The following is a 15,620-nucleotide window of genomic DNA, read 5'->3' on the forward strand; positions in this document are numbered from 1 at the left end:
GTGAGTGTCTCCATGGTAGAGTGCGTGTGGTCACAATACAGTGGGTGTGCCTGTGGTAGAGAGGGTGTGGCCACAATAGAGTGGGTGTGTCCATGGTAGAGTGGGTGTGGTCACAATACAGTGGGTGTGCCTGTGGTAGAGAGGGTGTGGCCACAATAGAGTGGGTGTCTCCATGGTAGAGTGGGTGTGGTCGCAATACAGTGGGTGTGCCTGTGGTAGAGAGGGTGTGGCCACAATAGAGTGGGTGTCTCCATGGTAGAGTGGGTGTGGTCGCAATGCAGTGGGTCTGCCTGTGGTAGAGAGGGTGTGGCCACAATAGAGTGAGTGTCTCCATGGTAGAGTGCGTGTGGTCACAATACAGTGTGTGTGCCTGTGGTAGAGAGGGTGTGGCCACAATAGAGTGGGTGTCTCCATGGTAGAGTGGGTGTGGTCACAATACAGTGTGTGTGCCTGTGGTAGAGAGGGTGTGGCCACAATAGAGTGGGTGTCTCCATGGTAGAGTGGGTGTGGTCGCAATACAGTGGGTGTGCCTGTGGTAGAGAGGGTGTGGCCACAATAGAGTGGGTGTCTCCATGGTAGAGTGGGTGTGGTCGCAATACAGTGGGTGTGCCTGTGGTAGAGGGTGTGGCCACAATAGAGTGGGTGTGTTGACAATACACTTGATGTTACAATGACAGAGTGGGTGTGGCCACAATAAATTGTTTTTGATCTTTGTGGAGTGGGAGTGACCACAAAACAGTGCTTGTGGCTATAATAGAATGCGTGTGACCATAAGAGAGGAGGTGTGGCCAACAGAGTAGGTGTGGTAATAGTGAGGGCGTGAGCACAATAGAGTTGGTGTGGCCACAATACATTGGGTATAACAGAGTGGGCGTGGCAACAATACACTGGGTGTGACAATAACAGAGTGGGGGTGGCCACAATATATTGGTTTTCATCTTTGTGGAGTGAAAGGGACCAGAAAAGAGTGGATGTGGCCACAATAGAGTGGGTGTGGCCACAATAGAGTGGGTGTCTCCATGGTAGAGTGGGTGTGGCCGCAATACAGTGGGTGTGCCTGTGGTAGAGTGGGTGTGGTCACAAGAGTGGCTGTGTATACAATAGAGAGGGTGTGTCCACAATAGAGTGGGTGTGTTTGCAATACACTTGGTGTTACAATGACAGAGTGGGTGTGGCCAATACAGTAGGTGTAGTAACAATAGTGAGGGTGTGGCCACAATACATTGGGTATGGCAGAGTGGGTGTGGCCACAATAGAGCGGGTGTGACTATGGCAGAGTGGGTGTAGTCATAATATATTATACACAGGTGTGACAAATTGTATTGAGTGGGTGTGGACTGTATATTTAAAAATAAATAAATACATTGGTTGTCCACTAAACTAAACCTATTTTAAATTAAAAACACAATAATTGAGCTTGGATTAAGTTGGTATACAAGCAGCACATAAACACGTGTTCACATTGGCCATAAAGTGCACAAAACCTACAAGAAACAAAATGAGCAAAATCCCTGCTGTAACTAAATAAGTCAAAAGCAAAAGTGCATGTGAACAAGTCAGTGTGGCCTCCCTCTCCTGAGCTGGCAATTACATGTAAAGGCTTCCCCAGACTGCTGCCCACTGGTTGGGCCCCGGCCCTTTTGTCTGCCCTTAGTCACACACTGAGGTCAGCTCTGACACATGGTAAGGTGTTAATATTACACAGCGTAGGACCGTCCTGATCAGGGTCACGCTGACGACGGTGGGATGGCTTTTATGCTGTTTTTGATCGGGGACAGAATTACTGAGAACCCTGAGCTATTAAGATGCACTTTTGCTTTTCACTTATTTAGTTACAGACGGTTTTTGCTCATTTTGTTTCTTCTAGGTTTTGTGCTATTTTATATTAAGTAGTCCCCCGCTATTGTCCTGTTGTACTCTCAGCGCAGCACCACAATAGAGGCCACTGGCTGCAGGGCTCACATAGCGCAATAATGTCAGGTGAGCCCTGGGAGACACCAGATCCCGACACGGATGTATGGGACTGGTCCGGGCGTGGGCAAGCCAGTATTTGCTAATTTTATTTTATGAAGGGGACTACTTAATTTAACCAGGGGCTCTCCAGGAGGTGGACACCCTGTCATAAAGTTCTTCTGTTCAGCAGTAAAAAAAAATGAAAACTGCACATAAAATAATAAAAAGTTGCATTCTCCACGGCGCTCCCTTGTCCTGTCCGCTCATGTGACTGCGAAAGATGATAACTGGTTGGCTGCAGCGATCATGTGACCTGACGGCACGCAGTCATGTGACCAGTGCAGTCATCAGTGATTGGCCACAAAAGCAGGGGCAGAGACTGGCGGGGATTCGGTGAGGACCGAACCGCGATCCTGAAAAATCTGTGAGGAAATTGTGCAAACGTTCATTACCCCAAGACTGAGATGTCAGAGGAATAAAGGAGAACCCCGGAGTCATCGGACACAGGGTCACCTGCCGAGCACCGCATGACGGGAGACAACATCAGCACCTACCGTCTGCAGCAGCGCCGGACTCCTCCAGGACAGACGGCGGCAAAGCGGAGTAACTCTGAGACGAGACCCTGATAACACTGGACACGGTGACACCGAGATCGGCCAAGAGCGCCACCACCTGCGGGTGATACACTCCGACTACGATGATGTAGTGATGGGCGCCGTCATCAGGCTCATCATCTGCCAACACATCAACAACGAGGTCACAAACCACGACAGCAATCAGAGGTACTGACCAACTACTGCACAAGGGTCAGTGTCTACTGCAGACGTGCCACACATTCCCAGCACTGGAATTATACACAGGGCACAACACTCTTATACACAGGGCAGTACTATAGCAGTTATATTCCTGTACATAGGGGCAGTACTATAGCAGTTATATTCTTGTACATAGGAGCAGTATTATAGCAGTTATATTCCTGTACATAGGGGCAGTATTATAGTAGTTATATTCTTGTACATAGGGGCAGTATTATAGTAGTTATATTCTTGTACATAGGGGCAGTATTATAGTAGTTATATTCTTGTACATAGGAGCAGTATTATAGTAGTTATATTCTTGTACATAGGAGCAGTATTATAGTAGTTATATTCTTGTACATAGGAGCAGTATTATAGTAGTTATATTCTTGTACATAAGGGCAGTATTATAGTAGTTATATTATTGTACATAGGGGCAGTATTATAGTAGTTATATTCTTGTACATAGGGGCAGTATTATAGTAGTTATATTCTTGTACATAGGAGCAGTATTATAGTAGTTATATTCTTGTACATAGGAGCAGTATTATAGTAGTTATATTCTTGTACATAGGGGCAGTATTATAGTAGTTATATTCTTGTACATAGGAGCAGTATTATAGTAGTTATATTCTTGTACATAGGAGCAGTATTATAGTAGTTATATTCTTGTACATAGGGGCAGTATTATAGTAGTTATATTCTTGTACATAGGGGCAGTATTATAGTAGTTATATTCTTGTACATAGGGGCAGTATTATAGTAGTTATATTCTTGTACATAGGAGCAGTATTATAGTAGTTATATTCTTGTACATAAGGGCAGTATTATAGTAGTTATATTATTGTACATAGGGGCAGTATTATAGTAGTTATATTCTTGTACATAGGGGCAGTATTATAGTAGTTATATTCTTGTACATAGGAGCAGTATTATAGTAGTTATATTCTTGTACATAGGGGCAGTATTATAGTAGTTATATTCTTGTACATAGGAGCAGTATTATAGTAGTTATATTCTTGTACATAGGGGCAGTATTATAGTAGTTATATTCTTGTACATATGAGCAGTATTATAGTAGTTATATTCTTGTACATAGGAGCAGTATTATAGTAGTTATATTCTTGTACATAGGGGCAGTATTATATTAGTTATATTCTTGTACATAGGAGCAGTATTATAGTAGTTATATTCTTGTACATAGGGGCAGTATTATATTAGTTATATTCTTGTACATAGGAGCAGTATTATAGTAGTTATATTCTTGTACATAGGAGCAGTATTATAGTAGTTATATTCTTGTACATAGGAGCAGTATTATAGTAGTTATATTCTTGTACATAGGAGCAGTATTATAGTAGTTATATTCTTGTACATAGGAGCAGTATTATAGTAGTTATATTCTTCTATATAGGAGCAGTATTATAGTAGTTATATTCTTGTACATAGGAGCAGTATTATAGTAGTTATATTCCTGTACATAGGGGCAGTATTATAGTAGTTATATTCTTGTACATATGAGCAGTATTATAGTAGTTATATTCTTGTACATAGGAGCAGTATTATAGTAGTTATATTCTTGTACATAGGGGGCAGTATTATAGTAGTTATATTCTTGTACATAGGGGGCAGTATTATAGTAGTTATATTCTTGTATACAGGAGCAGTATTATAGTAGTTATATTCCTGTACATAGGGGGCAGTATTATAGTAGTTATATTCTTGTACATATGAGCAGTATTATAGTAGTTATATTCTTGTACATAGGAGCAGTATTATAGTAGTTATATTCTTGTACATAGGGGGCAGTATTATAGTAGTTATATTCTTGTACATAGGGGGCAGTATTATAGTAGTTATATTCTTGTATACAGGAGCAGTATTATAGTAGTTATATTCTTGTACATAGGAGCAGTATTATAGTAGTTATATTCTTGTATACAGGAGCAGTATTATAGTAGTTATATTCATGTACATAGGGGCAGTACTATAGTAGCTATATTCTTGTACATAGGGGCAGTATTATAGTAGTTATATTCTTGTACATAGCGGCAGTATTATAGTAGTTATATTCTTGTACATAGGGGCAGTATTATAGTAGTTATATTCTTGTACATAGGGGGCAGTATTACAGTAGTTATATTGTTGTATATAGGAGCAGTATTATAGTAGTTATATTCTTGTACATAGGAGCAGTATTATAGTAGTTATATTCCTGTACATAAGGGGCAATATTATTGTAGTTATATTCTTGTACATAGGGGGAAGTATTATAGTAGTTACATTCTTGTACTTAGGAGCAGTATTATAGTAGTTATAGTCTTGTACATAGGGGCAGTATTATAGTAGTTATATTCTTGTTCATAGGAGCGGTATTATAGTAGTTATATTCTTGTACATAGGAGCAGTATTATAGTAGTTATATTCTTGTACATAGGAGCAGTATTATAGTAGTTATATTCTTGTACATAGGGGCAGTATTATTGTAGTTATATTCTTGTACATAGGGGCAGTATTATAGTAGTTATATTCTTTTACATAGGGGGCAGTATTATAGCAGTTATATTCTTGTACATAGGGAGCAGTATTATAGTAGTTATATTCTTGTACATAGGGGCAGTATTATAGTAGTTATATTCTTGTACATAGGGGCAGTATTATAGTAGTTATATTCTTTTACATAGGGGGCAGTATTATAGCAGTTATATTCTTGTACATAGGGAGCAGTATTATAGTAGTTATATTCCTGTACATAGGGGCAGTATTATAGTAGGTATATTCTTGTACATAGGAGCAGTATTACAGTAATTACATTCTTGTACATAGGTAGCAGTATTATAGTAGTTATATTCTTGTACATAGGGGCAGTATTATAGTAATTACATTCTTGTACATAGGGAGCAGTATTATAGTAGTTATATTCTTGTACAAAGGGGCAGTATTATAGTAGTTATATTCTTGTACATAGGGGCAGTATTATTGTAGTTATATTCCTGTACATAGGGGCAGTATTATAGTAGTTACATTCTTGGACATAGGGGCAGTATTATAGTAGTTATATTCTTTTACATAGGGGGCAGTATTATAGCAGTTATATTCTTGTACATAGGGAGCAGTATTATAGTAGTTATATTCTTGTACATAGGGGCAGTATTATAGTAGTTATATTCCTGTACATAGGGGCAGTATTATAGTAGGTATATTCTTGTACATAGGAGCAGTATTACAGTAATTACATTCTTGTACATAGGGAGCAGTATTATAGTAGTTATATTCTTGTACATAGGGGCAGTATTATAGTAATTATATTCTTGTACATAGGAGCAGTATTATAGTAGTTATATTCTTGTACATAGGGGCAATATTATAGTAGTTATATTCTTGTACATAGGAGCAGTATTATAGTAGTTATATTCATGTACATAGGAGCAGTATTATAGTAGTTATATTCTTGTACATAGGGGCAGTATTATAGTAGTTATATTCTTGTACATAGGAGCAGTGTTATAGTAGTTATATTCTTATACATAGGGGGCAGTATTATAGTAGTTATATTCTTGTACATAGGGGCAGTATTATAGCAGTTATATTCTTGTACATAGGAGCAGTGTTATAGTAGTTATATTCTTGTACATAGGAGCAGTATTATAGTAGTTATATTCTTGTACATGGGGGCAGTATTATAGTAGTTATATTCTTGTACATGGGGGCAGTATTATAGTAGTTATATTCTTGTATATAGGAGCAGTATTATAGTGGTTATATTCTTGTACATGGGGGCAGTATTATAGTAGTTATATTCTTGTACATAGGGGCAGTATTATAGTAGTTATATTCTTGTACATAGGAGCAGTATTATAGTAGTTATATTCGTGTACTTGGGGCAGTATTATAGTAGTTATATTCTTGTACATAGGAGCAGTATTATAGTAGGTATATTCTTGTACATAGGAGCAGTATTATAGTAGTTATATTCTTGTACATAGGGGCAGTATTATAGTAGTTATATTCTTGTACATAGGAGCAGTATTATAGTAGTTATATTCTTGTACATAGGGGCAGTATTATAGTAGTTACATTCTTGTACATAGTGGCAGTATTATAGTAGTTATATTCTTCTATATAGGAGCAGTATTGTAGTAGTTATATTCTTGTACATAGGAGCAGTATTATAGTAGTTATATTCCTGTACATAGGGGCAGTATTATAGTAGTTATATTCTTGTACATAGGGGGCAGTATTATAGTAGTTATATTCTTGTACATATGAGCAGTATTATAGTAGTTATATTCTTGTACATAGGAGCAGTATTATAGTAGTTATATTCTTGTACATAGGGGGCAGTATTATAGTAGTTATATTCTTGTACATAGGGGGCAGTATTATAGTAGTTATATTCTTGTATACAGGAGCAGTATTATAGTAGTTATATTCTTGTACATAGGAGCAGTATTATAGTAGTTATATTCTTGTATACAGGAGCAGTATTATAGTAGTTATATTCATGTACATAGGGGCAGTACTATAGTAGCTATATTCTTGTACATAGGGGCAGTATTATAGTAGTTATATTCTTGTACATAGGGGCAGTATTATAGTAGTTATATTCTTGTACATAGGGGCAGTATTATAGTAGTTATATTCTTGTACATAGGGGGCAGTATTACAGTAGTTATATTGTTGTATATAGGAGCAGTATTATAGTAGTTATATTCTTGTACATAGGAGCAGTATTATAGTAGTTATATTCCTGTACATAAGGGGCAGTATTATTGTAGTTATATTCTTGTACATAGGGGGAAGTATTATAGTAGTTACATTCTTGTACTTAGGAGCAGTATTATAGTAGTTATAGTCTTGTACATAGGGGCAGTATTATAGTAGTTATATTCTTGTTCATAGGAGCGGTATTATAGTAGTTATATTCTTGTACATAGGAGCAGTATTATAGTAGTTATATTCTTGTACATAGGAGCAGTATTATAGTAGTTATATTCTTGTACATAGGGGCAGTATTATTGTAGTTATATTCTTGTACATAGGGGCAGTATTATAGTAGTTATATTCTTTTACATAGGGGGCAGTATTATAGCAGTTATATTCTTGTACATAGGGAGCAGTATTATAGTAGTTATATTCTTGTACATAGGGGCAGTATTATAGTAGTTATATTCTTGTACATAGGGGCAGTATTATAGTAGTTATATTCTTTTACATAGGGGGCAGTATTATAGCAGTTATATTCTTGTACATAGGGAGCAGTATTATAGTAGTTATATTCCTGTACATAGGGGCAGTATTATAGTAGGTATATTCTTGTACATAGGAGCAGTATTACAGTAATTACATTCTTGTACATAGGTAGCAGTATTATAGTAGTTATATTCTTGTACATAGGGGCAGTATTATAGTAATTACATTCTTGTACATAGGGAGCAGTATTATAGTAGTTATATTCTTGTACAAAGGGGCAGTATTATAGTAGTTATATTCTTGTACATAGGGGCAGTATTATTGTAGTTATATTCCTGTACATAGGGGCAGTATTATAGTAGTTACATTCTTGGACATAGGGGCAGTATTATAGTAGTTATATTCTTTTACATAGGGGGCAGTATTATAGCAGTTATATTCTTGTACATAGGGAGCAGTATTATAGTAGTTATATTCTTGTACATAGGGGCAGTATTATAGTAGTTATATTCCTGTACATAGGGGCAGTATTATAGTAGGTATATTCTTGTACATAGGAGCAGTATTACAGTAATTACATTCTTGTACATAGGGAGCAGTATTATAGTAGTTATATTCTTGTACATAGGGGCAGTATTATAGTAATTATATTCTTGTACATAGGAGCAGTATTATAGTAGTTATATTCTTGTACATAGGGGCAATATTATAGTAGTTATATTCTTGTACATAGGAGCAGTATTATAGTAGTTATATTCATGTACATAGGAGCAGTATTATAGTAGTTATATTCTTGTACATAGGAGCAGTATTATAGTAGTTATATTCTTGTACATAGGAGCAGTGTTATAGTAGTTATATTCTTATACATAGGGGGCAGTATTATAGTAGTTATATTCTTGTACATAGGGGCAGTATTATAGCAGTTATATTCTTGTACATAGGAGCAGTGTTATAGTAGTTATATTCTTGTACATAGGAGCAGTATTATAGTAGTTATATTCTTGTACATGGGGGCAGTATTATAGTAGTTATATTCTTGTACATGGGGGCAGTATTATAGTAGTTATATTCTTGTATATAGGAGCAGTATTATAGTAGTTATATTCTTGTACATGGGGGCAGTATTATAGTAGTTATATTCTTGTACATAGGGGCAGTATTATAGTAGTTATATTCTTGTACATAGGAGCAGTATTATAGTAGTTATATTCGTGTACTTGGGGCAGTATTATAGTAGTTATATTCTTGTACATAGGAGCAGTATTATAGTAGGTATATTCTTGTACATAGGAGCAGTATTATAGTAGTTATATTCTTGTACATAGGGGCAGTATTATAGTAGTTATATTCTTGTACATAGGAGCAGTATTATAGTAGTTATATTCTTGTACATAGGGGCAGTATTATAGTAGTTACATTCTTGTACATAGTGGCAGTATTATAGTAGTTATATTCTTCTATATAGGAGCAGTATTGTAGTAGTTATATTCTTGTACATAGGAGCAGTATTATAGTAGTTATATTCTTGTACATAGGAGCAGTATTATAGTAGTTATATTCTTGTACATAGGGGCAGTATTATAGTAGTTATATTCTTGTACATAGTGGCAGTATTATAGTAGTTATATTCTTGTACATAGGAGCAGTATTATAGTAGTTATATTCTTGTACATAGGGACAGTATTATAGTAGTTATATTCTTGTACATAGGGACAGTATTATAGTAGTTATATTCTTGTATATATGGGCAGTATTATAGTAGTTATATTCTTGTACATAGGAGCAGTATTATAGTAGTTATATCCTTGTACATAGGGGTAGTATTATAGTAGTTATATTCTTGTACATAGGAGCAGTATTATAGTAGTTATATTCTTGTACATAGGAGCAGTATTATAGTAGTTATATTCTTGTACATAGCAGCAGTATTATAGTAGTTATATTCTTGTACATGAGGAGAAGTATTATAGTAGTTATATTCTTGTACATAGGGGCAATATTATAGTAGTTATATTCTTGTACACAGGGGCAGTATTATAGTAGTTATATTCTTGTGCATAGGGGCAGTATTATAGTAGTTATATTCTTGTACATAGGAGCAGTATTATAGTAGTTATATTCTTGTATACAGGAGCAGTATTATAGTAGTTATATTCATGTACATAGGGGCAGTACTATAGTAGCTATATTCTTGTACATAGGGGCAGTATTATAGTAGTTATATTCTTGTACATAGGGGCAGTATTATAGTAGTTATATTCTTGTACATAGGGGCAGGATTATAGTAGTTATATTCTTGTACATAGGGGGTAGTATTACAGTAGTTATATTGTTGTATATAGGAGCAGTATTATAGTAGTTATATTCTTGTACATAGGAGCAGTATTATAGTAGTTATATTCCTGTACATAAGGGGCAGTATTATTGTAGTTATATTCTTGTACATAGGGGGAAGTATTATAGTAGTTACATTCTTGTACTTAGGAGCAGTATTATAGTAGTTATAGTCTTGTACATAGGGGCAGTATTATAGTAGTTATATTCTTGTTCATAGGAGCGGTATTATAGTAGTTATATTCTTGTACATAGGAGCAGTATTATAGTAGTTATATTCTTGTACATAGGAGCAGTATTATAGTAGTTATATTCTTGTACATAGGGGCAGTATTATTGTAGTTATATTCTTGTACATAGGGGCAGTATTATAGTAGTTATATTCTTTTACATAGGGGGCAGTATTATAGCAGTTATATTCTTGTACATAGGGAGCAGTATTATAGTAGTTATATTCTTGTACATAGGGGCAGTATTATAGTAGTTATATTCTTGTACATAGGGGCAGTATTATAGTAGTTATATTCTTTTACATAGGGGGCAGTATTATAGCAGTTATATTCTTGTACATAGGGAGCAGTATTATAGTAGTTATATTCCTGTACATAGGGGCAGTATTATAGTAGGTATATTCTTGTACATAGGAGCAGTATTACAGTAATTACATTCTTGTACATAGGTAGCAGTATTATAGTAGTTATATTCTTGTACATAGGGGCAGTATTATAGTAATTACATTCTTGTACATAGGGAGCAGTATTATAGTAGTTATATTCTTGTACAAAGGGGCAGTATTATAGTAGTTATATTCTTGTACATAGGGGCAGTATTATTGTAGTTATATTCCTGTACATAGGGGCAGTATTATAGTAGTTACATTCTTGGACATAGGGGCAGTATTATAGTAGTTATATTCTTTTACATAGGGGGCAGTATTATAGCAGTTATATTCTTGTACATAGGGAGCAGTATTATAGTAGTTATATTCTTGTACATAGGGGCAGTATTATAGTAGTTATATTCCTGTACATAGGGGCAGTATTATAGTAGGTATATTCTTGTACATAGGAGCAGTATTACAGTAATTACATTCTTGTACATAGGGAGCAGTATTATAGTAGTTATATTCTTGTACATAGGGGCAGTATTATAGTAATTATATTCTTGTACATAGGAGCAGTATTATAGTAGTTATATTCTTGTACATAGGGGCAATATTATAGTAGTTATATTCTTGTACATAGGAGCAGTATTATAGTAGTTATATTCATGTACATAGGAGCAGTATTATAGTAGTTATATTCTTGTACATAGGGGCAGTATTATAGTAGTTATATTCTTGTACATAGGAGCAGTGTTATAGTAGTTATATTCTTATACATAGGGGGCAGTATTATAGTAGTTATATTCTTGTACATAGGGGCAGTATTATAGCAGTTATATTCTTGTACATAGGAGCAGTGTTATAGTAGTTATATTCTTGTACATAGGAGCAGTATTATAGTAGTTATATTCTTGTACATGGGGGCAGTATTATAGTAGTTATATTCTTGTACATGGGGGCAGTATTATAGTAGTTATATTCTTGTATATAGGAGCAGTATTATAGTAGTTATATTCTTGTACATGGGGGCAGTATTATAGTAGTTATATTCTTGTACATAGGGGCAGTATTATAGTAGTTATATTCTTGTACATAGGAGCAGTATTATAGTAGTTATATTCGTGTACTTGGGGCAGTATTATAGTAGTTATATTCTTGTACATAGGAGCAGTATTATAGTAGGTATATTCTTGTACATAGGAGCAGTATTATAGTAGTTATATTCTTGTACATAGGGGCAGTATTATAGTAGTTATATTCTTGTACATAGGAGCAGTATTATAGTAGTTATATTCTTGTACATAGGGGCAGTATTATAGTAGTTACATTCTTGTACATAGTGGCAGTATTATAGTAGTTATATTCTTCTATATAGGAGCAGTATTGTAGTAGTTATATTCTTGTACATAGGAGCAGTATTATAGTAGTTATATTCTTGTACATAGGAGCAGTATTATAGTAGTTATATTCTTGTACATAGGGGCAGTATTATAGTAGTTATATTCTTGTACATAGTGGCAGTATTATAGTAGTTATATTCTTGTACATAGGAGCAGTATTATAGTAGTTATATTCTTGTACATAGGGGCAGTATTATAGTAGTTATATTCTTGTACATAGGAGCAGTATTATAGTAGTTATATTCTTGTACATAGGGACAGTATTATAGTAGTTATATTCTTGTACATAGGGACAGTATTATAGTAGTTATATTCTTGTATATATGGGCAGTATTATAGTAGTTATATTCTTGTACATAGGAGCAGTATTATAGTAGTTATATCCTTGTACATAGGGGTAGTATTATAGTAGTTATATTCTTGTACATAGGAGCAGTATTATAGTAGTTATATCCTTGTACATAGGAGCAGTATTATAGTAGTTATATTCTTGTACATAGCAGCAGTATTATAGTAGTTATATTCTTGTACATGAGGAGAAGTATTATAGTAGTTATATTCTTGTACATAGGGGCAATATTATAGTAGTTATATTCTTGTACACAGGGGCAGTATTATAGTAGTTATATTCTTGTGCATAGGGGCAGTATTATAGTAGTTATATTCTTGTACATAGGGGCAGTATTATAGTAGTTATATTCTTGTACATAGGAGCAGTATTATAGTAGTTATATTCTTGTACATAGGGACAGTATTATAGTAGTTATATTCTTGTACATAGGGACAGTATTATAGTAGTTATATTCTTGTATATATGGGCAGTATTATAGTAGTTATATTCTTGTACATAGGAGCAGTATTATAGTAGTTATATTCTTGTACATAGGGGCAGTATTATAGTAGTTATATTCTTGTACATAGTGGCAGTATTATAGTAGTTATATTCTTGTACATAGGAGCAGTATTATAGTAGTTATATTCTTGTACATAGGGGCAGTATTATAGTAGTTATATTCTTGTACATAGGAGCAGTATTATAGTAGTTATATTCTTGTACATAGGGACAGTATTATAGTAGTTATATTCTTGTATATGGGGGCAGTATTATAGTAGTTATATTCTTGTACATAGGAGCAGTATTATAGTAGTTATATTCTTGTACATAGGGGCAGTATTATAGCAGTTATATTCTTGTACATAGGAGCAGTGTTATAGTAGTTATATTCTTATACATAGGGGGCAGTATTATAGTAGATATATTCTTGTACATAGGAGCAGTATTATAGTAGTTATATTCTTGTACATAGGAGCAGTGTTATAGTAGTTATATTCTTATACATAGGGGGCAGTATTGTAGTAGTTATATTCTTGTACATAGAGGCAGTATTATAGTAGTTATATTCTTGTACATAGGATCAGTATTATAGTAGTTATATTCTTGTACATAGGGGTAGTATTATAGTAGTTATATTCTTGTACATGGGGCAGTATTATAGTGGTTATATTCTTGTACATAGGGGCAGTAATATAGTAGTTATATTCTTGTACATAGGGGCAGTATTATAGTTATATTCTTGTACATAGGGGCAGTATTATAGTAGTTATATTCTTGTACATAGGAGCAGTATTATAGTAGTTATATTCGTGTACTTGGGGCAGTATTATAGTAGTTATATTCCTGTACATAGGAGCAGTATTATAGTAGTTATATTCTTGTACATAGGAGCAGTATTATAGTAGTTATATTCTTGTACATAGGAGCAGTATTATAGTAGTTATATTCGTGTACTTGGGGCAGTATTATAGTAGTTATATTCTTGTACATAGGAGCAGTATTATAGTAGTTATATTCTTGTACATAGGAGCAGTATTATAGTAGTTATATTCGTGTACTTGGGGCAGTATTATAGTAGTTATATTCCTGTACATAGGAGCAGTATTATAGTAGTTATATTCTTGTACATAGGGGCAGTATTATAGTAGTTATATTCTTGTACATAGGAGCAGTATTATAGTAGTTATATTCGTGTACTTGGGGCAGTATTATAGTAGTTATATTCTTGTACATAGGAGCAGTATTATAGTAGGTATATTCTTGTACATAGGAGCAGTATTATAGTAGTTATATTCTTGTACATAGGGGCAGTATTGTAGTAGTTATATTCTTGTACATAGGAGCAGTATTATAGTAGTTATATTCTTGTACATAGGGGCAGTATTATAGTAGTTACATTCTTGTACATAGTGGCAGTATTATAGTAGTTATATTCTTCTATATAGGAGCAGTATTGCAGTAGTTATATTCTTGTACATAGGAGCAGTATTATAGTAGTTATATTCTTGTACATAGGAGCAGTATTATAGTAGTTATATTCTTGTACATAGGGGCAGTATTATAGTAGTTATATTCTTGTACATAGTGGCAGTATTATAGTAGTTATATTCTTGTACATAGGAGCAGTATTATAGTAGTTATATTCTTGTACATAGGGGCAGTATTATAGTAGTTATATTCTTGTACATAGGAGCAGTATTATAGTAGTTATATTCTTGTACATAGGGACAGTATTATAGTAGTTATATTCTTGTACATAGGGACAGTATTATAGTAGTTATATTCTTGTATATATGGGCAGTATTATAGTAGTTATATTCTTGTACATAGGAGCAGTATTATAGTAGTTATATTCGTGTACTTGGGGTAGTATTATAGTAGTTATATTCTTGTACATAGGTGCAGTATTATAGTAGTTACATTCTTGTACATAGAAGCAGTATTATAGTAGTTATATTCCTGTACATAGGAGCAGTATTATAGTAGTTATATTCTTGTACATAGGAGCAGTATTCTAGTAGTTATATTCTTGTACATAGGGGCAGTATTATAGTGGTTATATTCTTGTACATAGGGGCAGTATTATAGTAGTTATATTCTTGTACATAGGGGCAGTATTATAGTTATATTCTTGTACATAGGGGCAGTATTATAGTAGTTATATTCTTGTACGTAGGAGCAGTATTATAGTAGTTATATTCGTGTACTTGGGGCAGTATTATAGTAGTTATATTCCTGTACATAGGAGCAGTATTATAGTAGTTATATTCTTGTACATAGGAGCAGTATTATAGTGGTTATATTCTTGTACATAGGGGCAGTATTATAGTAGTTATATTCTTGTACATAGGGGCAGTATTATAGTTATATTCTTGTACATAGGGGCAGTATTATAGTTATATTCTTGTACATAGGAGTAGTATTATAGTAGTTATATTCTGTACATAGGGGCAGTATTATAGTAGTTATTTTCTTGTACATAGGGGCAGTATTATAGTTAT

The 15,620-nt window shown here is 34.2% G+C and overlaps 1 protein-coding gene across 1 annotated transcript in view; it reads right to left on the bottom strand.

Annotated features, from left to right (window-relative positions):
• Nucleotides 1-15,620, bottom strand: part of SPAG17 (sperm associated antigen 17) — a 259,615-nt gene that overhangs the window by 108,656 nt on the left and 135,339 nt on the right. The window contains exon 6 of the mRNA XM_069760452.1: nucleotides 2,508-2,687. Within this exon, the coding sequence (XP_069616553.1) occupies nucleotides 2,508-2,687 (180 nt within the window). The remainder of the gene's footprint in view (nucleotides 1-2,507; nucleotides 2,688-15,620) is intronic.

Source organism: Ranitomeya imitator, chromosome 3 (genome assembly GCF_032444005.1).
Source record: "Ranitomeya imitator isolate aRanImi1 chromosome 3, aRanImi1.pri, whole genome shotgun sequence".
NCBI classification, from domain to species: domain Eukaryota; kingdom Metazoa; phylum Chordata; class Amphibia; order Anura; family Dendrobatidae; genus Ranitomeya; species Ranitomeya imitator.